Source organism: Octopus bimaculoides, chromosome 9, assembly GCF_001194135.2.
Source record: "Octopus bimaculoides isolate UCB-OBI-ISO-001 chromosome 9, ASM119413v2, whole genome shotgun sequence".
In the NCBI taxonomy this organism is placed as follows: Eukaryota; Metazoa; Mollusca; class Cephalopoda; order Octopoda; family Octopodidae; genus Octopus; species Octopus bimaculoides.
The window spans coordinates 88,188,086-88,207,770 of record NC_068989.1 but is presented as its reverse complement, the minus strand read 5'-3'; the positions used below and the strand labels follow the sequence as shown (position 1 = coordinate 88,207,770).

General features: G+C 40.0%; 1 protein-coding gene across 16 annotated transcripts in view; it reads left to right on the top strand.

Moving 5' to 3' along the window:
• The window catches only part of LOC106869835 (serine/threonine-protein kinase tousled-like 2), a 314,313-nt gene that overhangs the window by 264,784 nt on the left and 29,844 nt on the right, over window positions 1-19,685 (top strand). For 15 of the 16 annotated variants that reach the window (XM_052970854.1, XM_052970847.1, XM_052970848.1 and 12 more), the window contains 3 exons: window positions 2,781-2,861; window positions 3,863-3,991; window positions 13,668-13,760. In XM_052970854.1, coding sequence (XP_052826814.1) covers window positions 2,781-2,861; window positions 3,863-3,991; window positions 13,668-13,760 — 303 coding nt within the window. The remainder of the gene's footprint in view (window positions 1-2,780; window positions 2,862-3,862; window positions 3,992-13,667; window positions 13,761-19,685) is intronic. The other variant, XM_052970852.1, reaches the window with a different exon arrangement.

Genomic DNA, 19,685 nt, shown 5'->3' with positions numbered 1-19,685 from the left:
CTCCCCTCAAAATTGCCCTTGTGAATCTTGTGTCTAAATCAGAAACCTCGATTGCCATCATCATCATCATCACTGTGAACTAATCATGGGATTCATGGCATCACTAACCTCCTCCCTTCAAAGCTGTCGATAGAAGACAGGGTTATTATTATTATTATTATTATTATTATTATTATTATTATCATTATTATTATTAAGCTGGCAGAATCGTTAGCATACCAGGCAGAATGCTTAGTGGCATGTTGTCTTTACGTTCTGATTTCACATTCCACTGAGGTCAATTTTGCCTTTCATCCTTTTGGAGTCAATAAAAACGATGATGATGAGGAGGAGGAGGATGATGATGAAAATAAATTCCAGCTGAGCACTGGGGTCGAAGTAATCGACTTCACCCCTTCTCTGAAATTGCCGGCCTTTTGCCAAAATCATTATGATTATTATTATTATTATTATTATTATTATTATAGGTGGTGAGCTGGCAGAAACGTTAGCATCCTGGGCTTAGTGGTATTTCATCTGTCTTTACATTTTGAGTTCAAATTCTGCCGAGGTCAACTTTGCCTTTGATCCTTTCAGGGGTCGATAAATTAAGTACCAGTTGCATACTGAGATTCAATCTAATTGACTGGCCCCTTCCCCACAAAATTTTGGGCCTTGTGCTTAGAGTAGAAAAGAATCATTAGCATGCTGGACATGATAATGCTTCGCTGTATGTCCACCTGTCTTCATGTTCTTGGTTCAAATTTCACTGAGGGCAACTTTGTCTTTCATTCAAAGAAATTGATGACCAGGACTCATTCTTTGTGAGCCTAGTTCCGGAATGACACACTTGATAATGTAGTTTTAAATATATTATCTATGAAATTGTCTCTCTTTCATCCGGGGTGGGGGAAGGGCTCATGTGGGTGGGGTGTGAAAGGATCGGTGGAAACAGGGCTGACATCATGAACACCCTTTTCTTGGCCTCATGTGTGAAATAAAAGACATGGTCACTGTTGGAAAGCTTTTGATCATAGTGGTCATAGCTTTACTGCTGCTACTACTAACTACTACTACTACTACTACTGTTACTATTACCACCACCACCACCACCACTACTACTACTACTACAACTGCTGCTGCTGCTGCCCTTATCACTCTACTATCTGCTGACAAACAGTATGATCACTGCCATTGTTTGCTACTTGGGACCCTCAACTATTTTCAGACCTGTCTGACCCCCCCCCCCAGCAGTTAGGAAGTGGGGGTGGGGGGGACTGCAGTGTAAAAATGAACTCCCACATGTCTGACTAATAACTGGCCCAGCAAGCTGGCTTTTGTCAGCAGGAGGTCAGTATGAGGTCACTCAACTATACAACCCCTGCAATTGGAGAGAGTGAGGGGACACCACAACAATAGATTATTACTGCTGACTACACACTCTGTGTGTGTGTGTGTGTGTGTGGTACTTGCTTATGTTGAGTACACATGCATGATACACACACACACACATACATACATATATATATATATAATCATAAATATATAGGGATTGACAGTAACCTGCTTCTCCAACATACTGAGCTACCCGGCAGAAATTGTTAATTATTAATTTTATTACTAATTGATGATTCCCTACCCTGCATATCTCTCTCTCTCTCTCTCTATATATATATATATATATATATACACATATATATATAAAGAACTTCACTATATTAGATCTGGAACCTACATTGGACTGTGAAACTCTATGCACGTGTGGATAGGTATATAATTTCATAAGCTTGAATATCTATATATCTATGTGTTTAGTGATGCATTCATATATATGTACATGTATGAATATGTCCCTGTATAGATACAGGTGTGTCTGTGTGGTAAGAAGCTTGCTTCCCAACCACATGGTTCTGGGTTTAGTCCCACTGCGTGGCCCTTGGTCAAGTGTATTCTACTATAGCCTTGAGCTGACCAAAGCCTTGTGAGTGTATCTGGTTGGTGAAAACTGAAAGAAGCCCATTCTTTTACTTGTTTTAGTCATTTGACTGCGGCCATGCTGGAGCACCACCTTTGGTTGAGCAAATCGACCCCAGGACAAATTCTTTGTAAGCCCAGTACTTATTCTATCAGTCGCTTTTGCCAATTCGCTAAGTTACAGAGACATAAACACACCAACACCTGTTGTCAAGCGGCTATGGGGGACAAACACAGACACAAAGACATGCACACACACATAGGTATATACAATAGGCTTCTTTCAGTTTCCATATGCTGAATCCACTCACGAGGCTTTGGTTGGCCTAGAGTGAAAGTAGAACACACTTGCTCAAGGTGGCACGCAGTGGGACTGAACCCGGAACCATGCGGTTGGGAAGCAACACAATGAAATGAGTGCGTGTGTATGCAGGCATGGCTGTGATGACTGTGTAGTAAAAAGTTTGCTTCCCAACCACATAGTTCCGGGTTCATTCCCTCTGCACAACACCTTGCTGTAGCTCTGGGCCAACCAAGCTTTGTGAGTGTATTTGTTCAACTGAAAATAAACCCTTGTCATATGTGTGTCCGTGTGTCCTTATTTTGATGTTTCATGGTAGTTGTGTAACTGTCATACAAGCAGCGTCATTCCTTTACAATATTCTGCCAGAACATGTTTGACCATCGGAGAAGTATTAGTTTGCTTGGACCAAAAAAATCTGCCTTAATAAAACCGTGTCTGTTGTGAGATTTGTCCATGTTGGCATTGATCGTTGTTGTTGTTGTTATGATTGTTCTTAATTCTGTCTCTTTCCTTTCTATTCCAGCAAAGTCAATCCCCTGGTCGAAGTAGTGGTGTCAGTTCAACAGGAGCTAAATCTCCCTCTCCACAAGCAATGCAATATTATGTAAGTACAGTTGTCTCTCACTCTCTCTCTCTCTCTCTCTCTCTCTCTCTCTCTCTCTCTCTCTCTCTCTCTCTCTCTCTCTCTCTCTCTCTCTCTCTCTCTCTCTCTCTCTCTTTCTCTCTCTCTGCCCCCTCCCCTTCTGTCAAATCCCAAGATGGGTTTACAGAGTTCTGTTTCTTGAAATAGTGTTACAGATGCAAATGTGGCTGTGTGGTTAAGAAGCTTGCTTCCCAGTCATGTGGTCCTGGGTTCAGTCCCATAGCATGGCACCTTGCACAAGTGTCTGTTATTATAACCCCAGGCTAACCAAAGCCTTGTGATTAAATGAAGCCTGTCACACACACACACAGTTAGATAAATAGATGTACATTTGTATGTGTATGTATGTATATATGTCCATCCTTGTCTAGACATTATGCGAATGGTTGTAAATGATGATGATGATCATCATCATCATACAAGCAAATCTGGCAAATTATCCCACTCATGACAGCATGGAAAACAGATGTTAGATGGTGGTGGTGGCAGCGACAGCAGTGGTCTGCTTGTCTCTTTGTAAACTGTGGGGGCAAAAAGATATGTTGATCTCTTTAGTGCTTATGTCACAATAAAATACAGTCTGTCAACTCTGTACAGCGAGAGGGTTGTTCCATTTTGTTTAAGACAGGATGGTTTCTTTTGTGATCTTACCATGATTAAAATGCATTCGGTTCATTCTGCAAAATGGTTTCTGTTAAGAAGGACATCCTGCTATAGAAACAGAAACAAAAGGAATCTTTTGAGTGAGATCGGTTGGTGCAGTAAAGCACCATTCAACCCAACCATGCCATACCAGCATGGAAATTAAATGTAACACAATGATGATGGGATGTAAAATATATGTTATTGTTGTTAATGATCATTACATTTGTAGTTGTTGTTGTTCATAAAATGAGATTATTAACCAAAATGTGTTTACGTTTAACCCTTAATAAAAACCCTCCTTTTTTTCTTTTTGCCAGGGTTTTGCCAGCGCATCACCACAGAGTAGTCAGACACAAAGTCATGGAAGTCTGACTAGCTCTGATAGCATCACATTTCCAGGGCGATCGGCACCAACGACGACGTGCACATGTTCCAAATCAGCACAGGTCAGTCACTTCAACATTAACTCACTTTTACCACCCACCCATACAGACAGCCCCCACCACACACACACACCTTTGTCTTTCTAGATTATCTACCTCCACCGTCCCCAAGCTTCTACCCCTACACTACACCACCATGAGACAATTAATCCTATATTATCTCTTAGCTTCAAGAGGGTAGATGGAAGAGGCTGCGTCTATCTGGTTTGACCATAAATCAGGTAGATGCTTTGAACCGAATATGGCCAATTTAAATGCTAAAGGGTTTATGTAACTCATTATAAATCATCATCCTCCTCCTCATCATCATCATCGTTTAACGTCCGCTTTCCATGCTAGCATGGGTTGGACGATTTGACTGAGTACTGGTGAAACCAGATGGCTACACCAGGCTCCAATCTAATTTGGCAGAGTTTCTACAGCTGGATGCCCTTCCTAATGCCAACCACTCCGAGAGTGTAGTGGGTGCTTTTATGTGACACTGGCACGAGGGTCAGTCAGGCGGTTCTGGCAACGACCATGCTCAAAATGGTGTTTTTACGTGCTGCCTGCACACAAGCCAGTCTGGCAGCACTGGCAACGATTACGCTCGAATGTTGTTTTTCATGTGCCAATGGCACGTGTGCCGGTAGGGTGACTCTGGCAACAATCACACTCGAATGGTGCTTTTCGCGTACCACCGACATGGGAGCCAATCCGTGGCCCCGGCAATGATCATGCTCGGATGTGTTTTAACATTCCACTGGCACGAGTGCCAGTCAGGCGGTACTGTCATCAGCCACGTCAGCGATTTTGATTTGTTTACACTTGCCTCAATAGGTCCTTGCAAGCAAAGTTCATTGTCCAATGAATGAGGGGTATTCATAAGTGGACTGGTTACACCCACTGGCATAGGCCATGGGCCATGGTCTCAGTTGGCTTGTCGGGTCTTCTCAAGCACAGCACATCTCCAAAGGTCTCAGTCACTAGTCATTGCCTCGGTAAGAGCCTTTTGTGTGTATATGTATTTATGTATAGATAGCTAGGTAGATAGATAGATAAATACATAAGAGACTTTCATACAGGTTCTGTTTACCATTATCCATTCTCATAGCAGTGGTCAATCTAGGGCTGTAATAGGAGATACTTGCCTGAGGTGTCCCATGGAGAGGGACTGAACTGGAACATGTTAAACAAACAGCTATACCTACCCCTTTGTCAATGTTGTTCAATCACTTCAATCATTCTGATTGATTGTTCTTATAAGTTTTGAGTTTTGAGACTTGCAGTTGTTCCAGTTAACAAAACTCTCTACCTTGCAGACAAAAGTGCACCAATATTAACATAAGAAAAGAAATCAGCATGTTGGACTGTGGCCATGTTGGAGCACCATTTTGAAGGGTTTTAGTTTGAACAAGTTGACTCCAGTACTTATATATTTTTAAAACTAGATACTTATTCTATCGATGTCTAATGCTGAACTGCTAGCTGGGGATGTAGACAAACCAACACTGGTGTATTGTGGTAGTGGAAGACAAATACAAAGAACACACACAGAGAAATATACATACATACTTTCAAGCATTGGGCCTTACGGAGGGAAAATGGCTGAGTTCCTTTCGAGTGTTGGGCCTCACAGAGGCAATGACCAAGACCCATGGCATTATGTCATGCTTGAGAAGAAGACCCATCAAGCCATGCAAAATTGCCATCATGGCAGATACCGGTATCACACAAATGATACCCATGCTGGTGGTACATAAAAGCACCCATTATACTCTTGGAGTGATTGGCATTAGGAAGGGCATCCAGCTGTAGGAAACCATACCAAATCAAACTGGATTCTGGTGTAGCCTTCCAGCTTACCAGCCCTGGTCAAACCATCCAACCCATGTTCGCATGGACAATGGACATTAAATGATGATGATGATGATGATGGTGATACATACATACACACATACACACACATGCTTGCGCACCTGCACAACTGGCTTCTTTCAGTTTCTGTCTACCAAATCCACTCAGCGTGCTTTAGTTGAAAATACTTGCCCAAGGTGCCACAAAGTTGAACTGAATCCAAAACCAAACTCCTTACTATATAGCCATGCCTCTGCATGTACAGAAAAAAGATTTTATGTTTTTTATCTTTTTTTTTTTTTTTAATATTGCCAAAATGGCTGTTTGTTTTGATTTTACATTCTTCTCTTTATGCATGGCCCAATATCAGCTGTGGGTGAGAATTTAATTTGTCTCTGACTTGTATTGCTCTCTCTGTCTCTACATTTATACCAACATTTGTTGTCATTTGCTTTCCATTTTCCAAAAATTCCGAATCCAGCATCATATTCTTCAACGGAGAACTCTTTTGTTTGCATCTCAGCATTGTTCCATTTCCATTGCTTCTCATCATCCTCATTCAAATTGCTGCTTTAAATTTCCAAAGTCTTCATCAATGGAGCCTGCATCACACAAGTGAAGCTGTCCTCTGACATAGCCATCACCATTGCTGGCTGTTACTTCATTCTTTGAATCATTAATATTTTGCCAATTCATTCTCTTTATATTAAAATTCTTCCTAAAGTCTGTAACCTGAATTATATTTTCTCCTGTTTAATTCTTCCATAAGCTGGACCCTGGTTTTGTGAAAAGAAATGGTTTGAATATTGCTAGATTCTCCAGATCCATTCTTTATTTAATCTTTTAATCATTTGAGTCTTTGGACTTTGGCCTTGCTGAGGGACCACTCAGAAGAGTCTTGTTGAGATAATCAACCCACTGTACTTATTTTTTTTAAAAGTCTTTTTGCCAAATTACTAAGCTGCAGGGAGATGAGCAAACCAACAATAAACAATAAGGTAGTACAAAGATCTGCACACACATATACACATCAGGCTTCCATGAACTTGCTATCTACCAAATTCACCCACATGGCATTGGTCAGCATTAGCCTACAGTACAAAACACTTGCCCACAGTGCCATGCAGTGGAACTGAACCCAAACCGTGTGGCTGTGAAGGGAACTTCATCTTTCAGCCATGCCACTATCTAAGCTATGGGAGCATCTACTGGCTGCAATACAGGGATGCCAGATTGAGTACTAAAATTACAACTTTAACATTTTGGTGTAAAGCCACCAAATATAGTTCAGTAAGTTGGAAGACTGTGAGGCAGTTCCACGTGGCAACTTGGTCAAGCATCTTCTTTATAATCTTGGGCTGAGCAGGATGCGTGTGTGTGTGTGTGTGAGTTGGTGTCTCCTTTTCTTGACATCACATGATGGTAGTAAATGGGTGTCACTATCATACAGTGGTGTTATTCTTTTCCAATCTTCCATAGAAACTTGTCTGGCTGTAGGGAAATATTATCCAATTGCAAAAGGGTGAGGGTTGGCGTCAGGAAGGAAGGATACCTGGCCATAGAAAATCTTCAAGAAATTCTGTAATTCTGTTCAACCCATGCAAGCATGGAAACGTAGACATAAAATGATGATGATGATGATGATGATGACAATAGCGGCAGCAGTGAAATCTTTTTGCCTTGAGAATGAAACAATTCTTGAATTGAGTCAATATTCAAATAAAGATTTTGTAACTCAATCAATGTTTTTGTTGAATTTCCAATGAATTGTTAAGAAATTCTTGCCAAACCTTTGAAACACACATGGGTTTTTTTAACTGAGATGTCAGTATGGTTTTTTAAAAATATGCAAATCACCCAAATCATTTCTATCCTATGAAACTGTTTGTCAGTCATTTGCCAGTTTGAATCAAATCCATGTTGGAATTTTTCTTTCTGAACGAAGAAAGTTTTTTTAAAACATTCCTTTCCCAAGCAATCTAATTTGGTAGCATAATTTATTCATCTAAAACTGCTTTGCATCCATGTGATTTTTGGTTCAGTCCCACTGTACAGCACCTTGAGAAAATGTCTTCCACTACAGTCCCTGCCTTGTGAGTGAATCTGGTAGATGGAAACTGTGTGGAAGCCCATCACGTGTGTGTATGTTTGTGTTTGTCCTGCAATAACTACCACTCGACAACGAGTGTTGGTTTACTTACATCCCTATAGCTTAAAAGTACTGGGGTAGATTTGTTTGACTAAAACCTTTCAAGGCAGTGCCCCAGCATGGCCGCAGTCCAATGACTGAAACAGGTAAAATGATAAAAAAATTTTTAAATAACCACCATCTTCAGTAATTTTTGATTCCATGTGATATCTGGTTACTACAAAATTGTCCACATTTGCAACCCCAATCTCATAGATCCATTATCATTTAAATCTGTTGAATAATCCTGAATTCCAGGACTTTTAGAAAGTTTTCTAAGTTTACTTTCAGTGTCCTATTCTTAATATTTCTTTGTTAAACTTCTCCAAACAATGCTGGACTCATTTTTTGATGGTCATTTCGTTTAAAACAATGCATTTTTACAACATTTGGGCTCAGTGGTTAGAACATCGGGGTCACAATCATGAAGTAGTGAGTTCAATTCCCAGACTGGGTTATGTGTTGTGTTCTTGAGCAAGACATTTATTTCACGTTGCTCCAATTCACTGAGCTGTAGAAATGAGTTTTTGATGTCATCACTGGTGCCAAACTGTATCGGCCCCTTTGCCTTTCCTTTGGATAACATCAGTGGCGTGAAGAGGGGAGGCTGGTATGCATGGGCGACTTTTGGTCTTCCATAAACAATCTAACCCAAAGTTGTGCTTCAGGGAGTAAGTTTCTAGGTGCAGTCCCATGATCATTCATGACCGAAGGGGCCTACCCCCTTTACTCTAATTCCAATTGACAATCCCTTGGTCATTCATGACCGAAGGGGGGGAGGGTGTCTTTACCCTGATCCCAATTGACAAACAGCATTCCAGTTCAATCACTTCAGTGCTTTGTCCTTCATAAATCTTCATATTGTAAATATTATCATGCGTTTCCAATTTTCTATTTGGCTTGTTTTAGCTTTGTTAGCACCTCTTTCAGGATGTCTAAATATTGCTAATTTTTCTTCTAATCTCTTAACTCTTGTCTTATGTTCTTCACCGTTGGTAATAGCATTACTCACGTATTTGCAACTCATGATAATATACTGAGTGTTTCAAAATATATTAAAGCTGCAATTAATATGGCTTCTAATTGCATGGTTCTTCAATTAACTTGGTTTATAAATTGACACTCAACCCCACAAAAAACAACTATTTATAAATATACGTAGTTTTTCATTTTCTTTTATTCAATACAACATAGATCCACATATATACAAGATTTAAATTTAAATTAAGTAACGGTTTACCTGTATAGTAGGACCTAGTTGTATCTCCTCTGGTGCTAAAAAAATCTAAGGGTGAAGAGCTCTATTTTGTACTCTAATACATTCTTAAGGGAATACACCTCAACTATATATATATATATATGTATATATGGATCAAACCAGTTTGATTCAAATTCATTGGTACTCTTGAGTTTCAAGCACAATGCTAGTCGACTAGCATCATACTTGAAACTCTAGAGTACCAACAAATTCAAATCTAACTGTTTTGAACCATACATGTATCTCCCAATAAATTGGTTGCGTGCCCTTCTTTCGTTCGTTCATTCACTTGTGTGTGTGTGTATATATATATATATATATATATATATATACACACACACACACACACACACACATATACACAAGAAAGTGGATTGAATAGGCTTTATGACAAATCCCTAAACTTGTTTCAATGCACCATTATCAGCTGTTAATTGCTGACTGTTACATATATTATATGCATTATCGTATTAATATCCTTCAACAATAGCTGTATACATGCACATCTGTATATGTAGTATGTAGATTCACCAGAGAACAACTTAACCAAGATCACATGTCTAGAACAACCAATCGAAGCAATATATTTAGCAGCAGCAGCAAAGGAAAGAAAATCTGAAGAGGAAATTTATATTGCATTATTTTTCATTTTTATTGTTGCTGTATATTATGTTGAAAATTATATCAAAATTCTAAACTGCGTAAAGACATTCAAGTGCTTGGGTTAATATCAATAGTCTATCTTCTCCTTTGAAATCTGTGGCCTTGTACCTATGGTAGTCAGTTATTATGAGTAGTAGTAGTATGCTTTCATTGTCAGATGATAGATTCAGGTGAATACCAAACACTACTGGTCTGTAGTACTGTAATCCCTTACTGTATTGCGGTTCACCTATCGTGGTGTTTTATTGAAGCTTATGTCGATTTCTCCATGGTGTTGTTTTGCATTTATGATGAAATAAATATATACAAATTATAAAAATAGTTTTAAAAAATATACAGTACAGTGTTGTTTCTACTTCGTGCATTTTCACCTATTGCAGGGAGTTTTGTAACGTAAGATGTGTGATAGTCGAGGGATTACTGTATTTAGTCGTCTATTTTTACGTTCCATTGTTCCATGTTGAAATGCTGCTGGACTTGACAGAGTTGTCTTTTCCTTACATCCTTCAGAGCTCAATAAAATAAAGATCCCTCAATTAAACTGACTACATCTGATCCCTTCCTCCGAAACTCTTTTGTCTTTCTACCAATGTTGGTGTGGCAGAGTGTTGTACAGAATACCTTGTTGTATTTACTTAAGGTCCCATATGTTCTGAATAAAAAAAAAATTAGCAATGTCAACTTTGTCAAGAGCTATAATAAATAAGATAAGGCCCAGAGTTGAACCCTGGTGAACACCTGCTTGCACTTGAGATTTCTCATTGAACTCATTACCAACAACTTCCACTTTGCTGACTACATCTCCGTGTGGTGGCTTGCACTATTCTCACCAATCCTTTTTTATCATAGTTTTCATAGAGACCAATTTACTACAGGTCATGGTATTCTATCAAAGCCTTCTGTAGATCAATAAATGCTGCGTAGAGAGGCTTACTTTTGGCTGGGAACTTCTCTTGCAGTTGTTTTACTATGAAGAGAGCATTGGTAGTACTCTGACCTGGGACAGACTTCATCTCATCTGAGTGGAAATTCTCCATAATCATCAGCATTGTTTAACGTCTGCTTTCCATGCTAGCATGGATTGGACAATTTGACTGAAGACTGGCAAACCAGATGGCTGCGCCAGACTCCAATCTGACCTGGCAGAGTTTCTACAGTTGGATGCCCTTCCTAATGTCAACCACTCTAAGATTGTAGTGGGTGCTTTTACATGCCACCTGCGCGAGGGCCAGTCAGGCGTAAAACTTCATTCATGGCTTGGTTCATCAGTTTGACGTATTTCTGTATTTGTTTCTTTCTGGAGTATCTTATAACAGTTAATGATTATACTGCAGTACCAGTCATTAGGTGTGACACTTCCGTATGTAACATGGTTATATATGAAGATATCATACATATATCACTAGATATTTTCAGTATCTCAGCAACTATACTAGATGGGCCAGCTGCTTCTTTCCCCGACTTCATACCCTTAATTACTATATTAACCCCATAATTACCAACCTCAGTGACTGGTCCCTTGGTTATTTTACAGACTCAACAATTTCTCATAGTGACATCTCCAGGCCTCTTCTTATCATTTAACCCACTATTCTCCCCAGCAACATGGTATTCCTCTTTGCTATCTCTTTTATTCCATTTTTTTCCAAGCTGGTCTTTTAGCTTTAATGGCTTTATCCAATGTAGTATTCAACCATCATGTTTCTTTTCAGTTAACTGGTACCTTACTTCAGCCACTGATCTGGTCTGTAGCTTCTAGTATGTTATCCCATAGAAACTACCAGTTGTCTTCTAAATTAAAATTTCCTGTTATCTCTTCCTTGTCAACGTACAAATTTGACTGAGGACTGGTGAACCAGGTGGCTACACCAGGCTCCAATCTGATTTGGCAGAGTTTCTACAGCTGGATGCCCTTCCTAACGCCAACCACTCCGAGAGTGTAGTAGGTGCTTTTACGTGCCACCGGCACGAAGGCCAGTCAGGTGGTACTGGCAATGGCCACACTCAAAATGGTGTATTTTACGTTCCACCGGCACAAGTGCTAGGAAGGCGACGCTGGTAACGATCATGCTCGATGTGTGTGTGTGTGTGTGTGTGCAATGTATGTGTGTGTGTGTATATATATATATATATATATATATGGGTGTTTGTGTGTATGTTTATGTCCCCATATTGTAGCAGTTTGGTAAAAGAGTCCAATAGAGAAACAATGTGCGTACTGAGGTCATTTGATTTGACTGAAAGGTTCTCCAAGACACTGCCCCAGCGTGGCCGCAGTCTGGTGACTGAAACAAGTAAAAGATTAAAGAACACACCCACACACACACCTACTCACCACCATTTTTTGTTTTCTTCTGCTTCCCTCCCTCCATCCATCTTTTTGTTGTTCTTGTATTTTTACATTTTTGTTGTTTGTGTTTTCTTTCTTTTCTGTTCATCTTGTCTCTTCTTTGTATATTACTACTTCTCTCTCTCTCTATCTCTCTCTCTCTCTCTCTCTCTCTCTCTCTCTCTCCTACTACTACTACTACTACTTCATAATTCATCCATATCAAACCATGTGCTCTGATTCCCACATCTGAGCATAGCTGTTCACATCAGCAGCTCTCCATTAACTAAGCTGTTTATCTTAACAGTGGCAGTGAACACCAACCTGCTGTTCACTTTAACAACCATCAATAAACACCAATTTGCTGTTCGTTTTAACAGCCATCAATAAACACCAACCAGTTGTTCACTTTAACAACCATCAGTAAACATCAACCTGCTGTTCATTTTAGCAGCTGTCAGTAAACCAACCGACTGTTCACTTTAAAAGCCATTGATAAACAACAACCATCGATAAACACCAACTAGCTGCTCACTTTAATAGCCATCAATACATGAATCTGCTGTTCACTTTAACAGCCATCAGTTAACACCAACCATCTGTTCACCTTTACAGCCATCAGTAAACACCAACCAGCTGTTCACTTTAACAGTGATGAATATACCAACTTGCTGTTAATTTTAACAGCTGTCATTAAACCAACCAGCTTTTCCCTTTAACAGCCATCAATAAACACCAATCAGCTGTTCACTTTAACAGCCTTCTATAAACACCCACCCAGCTGTTCAATATAACATCTGTCAATAAACACTCACCAAGTTGTTCACTTTAATAGCCATCAATAAACCCTGTTAATTTTCGACTTCCTGTGATGATATGCACAGAGTTGTCTTACTAGCACATACATATGCAAAAAAGAATCTTTACTCGATCACTTGACCTGCTAGAAAGTGCAGCCAAATCCCTCTGAAAAAAAAACATCCTTTCATCTTAAATAACAGAGAATACAGTGGACATATAGAAAAAGATGGGACAGTCATGGCTGGAATACCTTTGATCATTGATCTGCTTGATCAAGGCTGACTTGCGACTGAACTACCAAAACCTCAACGCATGCACGCACATACATCAAAGCTGACCAAACTCCCTTGTAACCTAAACCCTACGTCTGTTACGTCTGACTGCCACGTAACTAGATAAATGTAATGAATGCGGTGAAAGGCTCCCCCCACTTTCTCCTAATCTACTCCTCCTACTCCTCCTCCACCTCCTTCCCGTTTGGGCCTGTGACCGTTTGGAAAGGGCAATAAGCAAGTGGGTGGCGGCACGGCCCATGTTTTTCGGAGACTGGATGCAGTGCAAGTGCAAGCAGTATCTTAATGCTTTATCTACCTGCTACTTTCAGACGGATCTAACCTTAGTCCAGCTCCATGCTATCGAATGCAAGTCAACGTCGGATTTGGAACAGAAGGACAGCAGAATAGAAGAACTTATTAGGGTAGGTCCCTTCCCTACTACCTAATTACTACTTACTACTAACACATTACTACTACTACTACTACTGCCACCACCACCACCACCACTTATTAATACTACTACCACCACTACTAGACTACTACTACTACTACTTACTCGTTCATCCATCCAACCCTAATTCTTAACTATTCACTAATCCTTAAATCTCATTTTCTTTTTCTCCATATACCATTCTCTCTCTCTCTCTCTCTCTCTCTCTCTCTCTCTCACTCTTCTCCCTCTCTGTTTCTCTCCCCTTTATCTCCCTATCTTTCTCTGTCCCTCTATTTTTCTCTACTTCACTTTTTCTTGTTTTTATTTATTGATTTTTTTTTTTTCCAATCACTTAATTTTGTTCTTGAATTCATCGTTTGTTCCATTGAATATATTTGAAATATTTTGTGCTAACTGGAAGAATTCAAAAAAATAGAAAATACGAAAGGTGCAACCGATTCTAGACCAGAGATAAAAATAGCAACCTTTACAAGTAGCCAAAAAGGTTGAGAGACTGTTGTGCGTCTGTTTAAAGTACATTTTTATCAAAGGCAAAAGAAATTTGCTTAAAGCTTTGAAAGCCTCTCAGTGCCTTAAAATCATCATCATCGTTTAATGTCCGCTTTCCATGCTAGCATGGGTTGGACGATTTGACTGAGGACTGGTGAAACCAGAAGGCTGCACCAGGCTCCAATCTGATTTGGCAGAGTTTCTACAGCTGGGTGCCCTTCCTAATGCCAACCACTCCAAGAGTGTAGTGGGTGCTTTTACGTGCCACCAGCACGAAGGCCAATCAGGTGGTACTGGCAACGGCCACGCTCAAAATGGTGTATTTTATGTGCCACCTGCACAGGAGCCAGTCCAGCGGCACTGGCAACGATCTCGCTCGAATGTCTTTTCATATGCCACTGGCACAAGTGCCAGGAAGGCGACATTGGTAACAGTCATGCTCAAACGGTGCTATTTACGTGCCAGCAGCACGATAGCCAGACAGCTGGTGCTCTGGCAACGATCATGCTCGGACGGTGCTCTTAGTGAACATCCGGATTCTATTGTAAACCTGCATTATGTATGGGTTTTAACTTTCTGCTTTGTTTTAGCTATGATGACCAAGGCCATACTTAAGCAGATCATCATCATCATTGATTAATGTCCGTTTTCCATGCTGGCATGGGTTGGACGGTTTGACTGAGGTCTGGAGAGCCAGCGGCTACACCAGGCTCCAATCTAATCTGGCAAATTTTCTACAGCTGGATACCTTGGTACGTGAGCCAGTCAGGCGAGCCTGGCATCAATCACGTTTGGATGGTGCTTTTTACGTGCCATAGGCACAAGAACCAGTCAGGCGGACCTGGCAAACTTTATATATATGTGTGTGTGTGTACTTTATTTATGCGTTAATAAGGCAACCAATGGTTTCATGTAAAGAGATCTTCACAATTGTTCAAGTGTGCCTCATGGGAATGTTGGTACTCATCTCCATTTTGGATATTTGCCTGTCTATGTATGTATGTATATAGGTACAGGCATTGCTTTCTGGTAAGAAGTTAGCTCCCCAACCTCATAGCTTTGGGTTCAGTTCCACTGTAAGGTAACTTGGGTGAGTGTCTTCTATAATCCCAGGCTGTCCAAAGCTTGGTGAGTAGATTTGGTAGATGGAAACTGAATGAAACCCATAATATATATATATAGAGAGAGAGAGATAAATAGATAGATATTTACATAAATTGTGTGTGTGTTTGTGTGTACCCTTGTCTTTGGTATCACATGATGGTCATAAATGAGTATCATCATCATCGTCATACAAGCAAGGTTGTTCGTTTCCTGTCTTCCTTATAAAAAAACTTGTCTGGCTATGGGAAAATACTACTTTGCCTGAAGACAGGTGAGAGTTGGTGACAGGAAGGGCATCTGGCTGTAGAAAAGTTTGCCTCAACAAATTCCATCTGACCCATGCAAGCATGGAAAAGTGTATGTTAGATGATGATGATGTGACCATTCATGTATGTGTGTGTTTTGCATTACTGTCTTCCTTCCTTCCTTCCTATCCTTTGGCTGTGCACCCATTGAGGCATTTGTAGTTGACATTGCAACCAGATTTCACCACTTCTTTTGGTCTTCTCCTACCCTCTGTAATTCAATAAAATTGAGGCATGTCCACTCTTTAATGTTAACCTGGATGTTGTCCAATCTGCTACGGCCTCTGGTCATGGATGTATGATGGGCAAGTGGGCTTAGTGTTGCCCATTCCCCTCCAGGCTGTTAGCCACAACTGTTTGCCTTTACTTGAGTCATACCTTGGCCCCAAAATAATAGGCTGTTGCTCTTATTAGGTTCCTCTATCCTAGCCAGGGACTCCTTGGGATGCCTTACCTGGAACCTTTCACTTAGTTTTGCTGTGTTGACACCACTTCCAGCTTGGTTTAGCCCAGCAGCTGAAGTGGGGTACCAGGGCATTGCACTAAGAACCATCATGTGAAAGATTAGGAGTTCAATGAGAACCAGTGATGTCTTTCCACCTGACTGTCCCTGGTAATGTGCAGCTTCCAGACACCAAGCCTACTACCCCTACTCAGAGACTCCTACATTCCATTAGTGTACACAAGCAAAATATTTTTTCTTTAAATCTGCATGCATTTTTAACCCTTTCGATACCGAACCGGATGAAACCACCTCTGGCTCTGTGGTACAAATGTCTGAATTAAAATCTTCCACCAAACCTTAGTCACAATTTATATTCCTTACACTAGCTTAATGATAACTAAGTTATTTTTGCTAAATTCTTTGTTATATTTAAAATCAATTGAAAGAAACACAGAGCATCTCAAAAGAAATATGGTAACAAAAGGGTTAACAAATGATTAATTTAACCCTTTTGATATCAACCAGGTTGAAACCACCTCTGGCTCTGTACAACAATTGTCTTGTTTACATAAGTTTTGAATTAAAATCTTCCACCAAACCTTAATCACAATTTATGTTCCTAACACTAGCTTAATGATAACTAAGTTATTTTACTAAATTCTTTGTTATATTTAAAGTAATTGAAAGAAATACAGAGCATCTCAAAATAAATATGGTACCAAAAGAGTTAATGATTCATTTAAAACTGGGCATAAATATGTCCTGGAAAGACAAAGTTAGAAACATCTTTATTTGAGAGAAGGCTAAGCTTCCTAAACAGGGACAAGAAACTGATGTAACAAAACCTCTACTGGTTTGGACATATCCAAAGAACGAAGGAAACACAGTTGGTTGCCAAGGTGATTGTTCTCCTCATCTGATAGTGCAAGAAATCAGGGTAGGTTGTTGAGTAAGAATCCAAGGATGTGGCTAAGTGGAGCAAGAAGAGGCTGGAGATCAATAGAAATCAATTCCTACTGCTGGATTGTGCAACCAAAACTGAAAACTCATACAGAAAATTCCATGATTGGCACCCATGCCAACGACGTCTCCTTCATTGGACACGAAACTCAGCTTGCGAAGACTTATTGGGGCAAGCAAAAGCGAAATCAGGATGGCACCTGTGCCCAGCGTCGCCTTTCTGGCACTTGTGCCCGTGACATGTGTAACGATTTTCGAGCGAGATCGTTGCCAGTGCCCCTGGACTGGCTCTTGTGCAGGTGGCACACAAAATACACCATTTTGAGCATGGCCGTTGCCAGTACCGCCTGACTGGCCTTCGTGCGGGTGACACGTAAAAGCACCCACTACACTCTCTGAGTGGTTGGCGTTAGGAAGGGCATCCAGCTGTAGAAACTCTGCCAAATCAGATTGGAGCCTGGTGTAGCCATCTGGTTTCACCAGTCCTCAGTCAAATCATCCAACCCATGCTAGCATGGAAAGCAGACGTTAAACGATGATGATGAGGATATATATATATGGTGTTAAGTGATTATATGCACACACAGACGTATACACATATTTATTTATATATATCATCATCATCATCATCATTTAACGTCCATTTTCCATGTTGGCATGAGCTGGACTGTTTGACCAGTGCTGGCAAGCTGAGGGGCTGCACCAGACTCTAGTCTGATTTGGCATGGCTTTTACAGCTAGATGCCCTTCCTAATGCCAACCACTACAGAGTATGCTGGAAGCTTTTACATGACGCCACCACAAGTGTTTTACATTACCATAGGCACTGGTCTTAACACTTTTGTTGTCGAGTACATGTGTTCTTGAGTGCAGCAAAGTGCCGGACATCTTTGTCCTTTTTCATCTTGCCTGAAAAGTTCAGCATCCAGAGGTCATTCTTCAGTACATCCCATCCCGTGTTTTCCTAGGTCTCCCACTTCTATGTGTTCCATCTACTTTGAGAGATTGGCACTTCTTTATGGCGCTGTTGCCTTCCATACTCATTACATGACCAAACCAGTGCAGTCTTCTCTCTTGCACACAGAAACTAATTCCTCTTATGCCTAACTTCTCAACACACACACACACACACACACACAAATGAAGGCATGTGGCTTAGCGGTTAGGCTATTCAGCTCACGACTGTAAGGTCAAAGCTTCAGTATCCAGTGGTGTGTTGTGACCTTGAGCAAGGCACTTTCTTTCTTGTTGCTCCAGTTGACTCAGCTGGCAAAAACAAGTAATACCTGTAAATTCACAAAGCCAGCCATGTTGCTTTCTGTGTCCTGCTAGATCTCCCCGAAAAAGTACATTTAAGGGTACGCGTGTCTGTGGAGTGCTCAGCCACTTGCACATTAATTTCACAAGGCAAGCTGTTCTGTTGATCAGATCAAGTGGAAAACTCATCGTTGTAATCGACGGAGTGCCAGATTTGCAGATATACATATATAAATACATTTAAAAATACTTATTTGCATACTCACATATATCTGTGTTTCATTTTATGAATCGAAAATGATTTTGTAATCATTTCCCCCTCAGCTATGTCTATATTAATATTGTAGGTTTTTTTTTTTCCTTCCCTCCAATTCTAATATCCTTGAATTATATATCATGTGTATATGCATATTTATGGATATACATGTGTATATGCATATTTATGTACATATGTGTGTGTATGCATATTTATGGATATATGTGTGTATATGCATATCTATGTATATATGTGTATATATGTGTGTGCATGTGTATGATCAGAAAGATAGGAGGAGTGCGTGTGTACATTTGTGTTTATTATGAGTCTGTGTAAAGTCTTATGTGTCATTTGACACATATGTATATCTACATATTTAATACAGAGCTCTGTGTGTGTGTGTGTGTGTGTGTGTGTGTGTGTACGCGAGCATTTGACTTTTACAGATCATGCCATCAGCGTAGTAGATGCTGCAGCATTTAAGAAAAGAAATATGTCCTTTAAAAAAATTTACAACACACACATATATATATACATATTTATTCTATCTCCTGACAGAGCATAGTAAAACCAGAGAAAAAACATATTTCTATGCAGTTTTGTGTGTGCTTGTGTATGCTGTATGTTTGTGCGTGTGTGTCTGTGTATAGGTCCATGTATGTATGCATATATATATATATGAATTTGTGTATGTGTGTGTATGCATAAAACCATAAGAGCATCAGCTGAGGAAATCTTGTGCAGTTTTTGTGTTAGTAGTGGCCAACAATGTCATAAAAATGCGTTTTTTTTCCCTCTTTCTTGCAGCAAGCTAGAATTGCACATCACCTCACTTGTAGAAATATTTAAAATATGCTGTTGTTGCAATTAATAGCTTCCTTCCAAGGTTATGTTGTTGAATACTTAAACCAAGTGCTCTGTACACTTCATTGACTGACCATTTAAAATACAGCTACAGTAAATAAAACAAGGAATTTGTGTGTGTGTGTGTGTGCATGTTTTATTGACAGAACATTAGCATATATCTGTCTGAATGTGTAAGTGTATGTATGAATAAATATATATATATATATATAT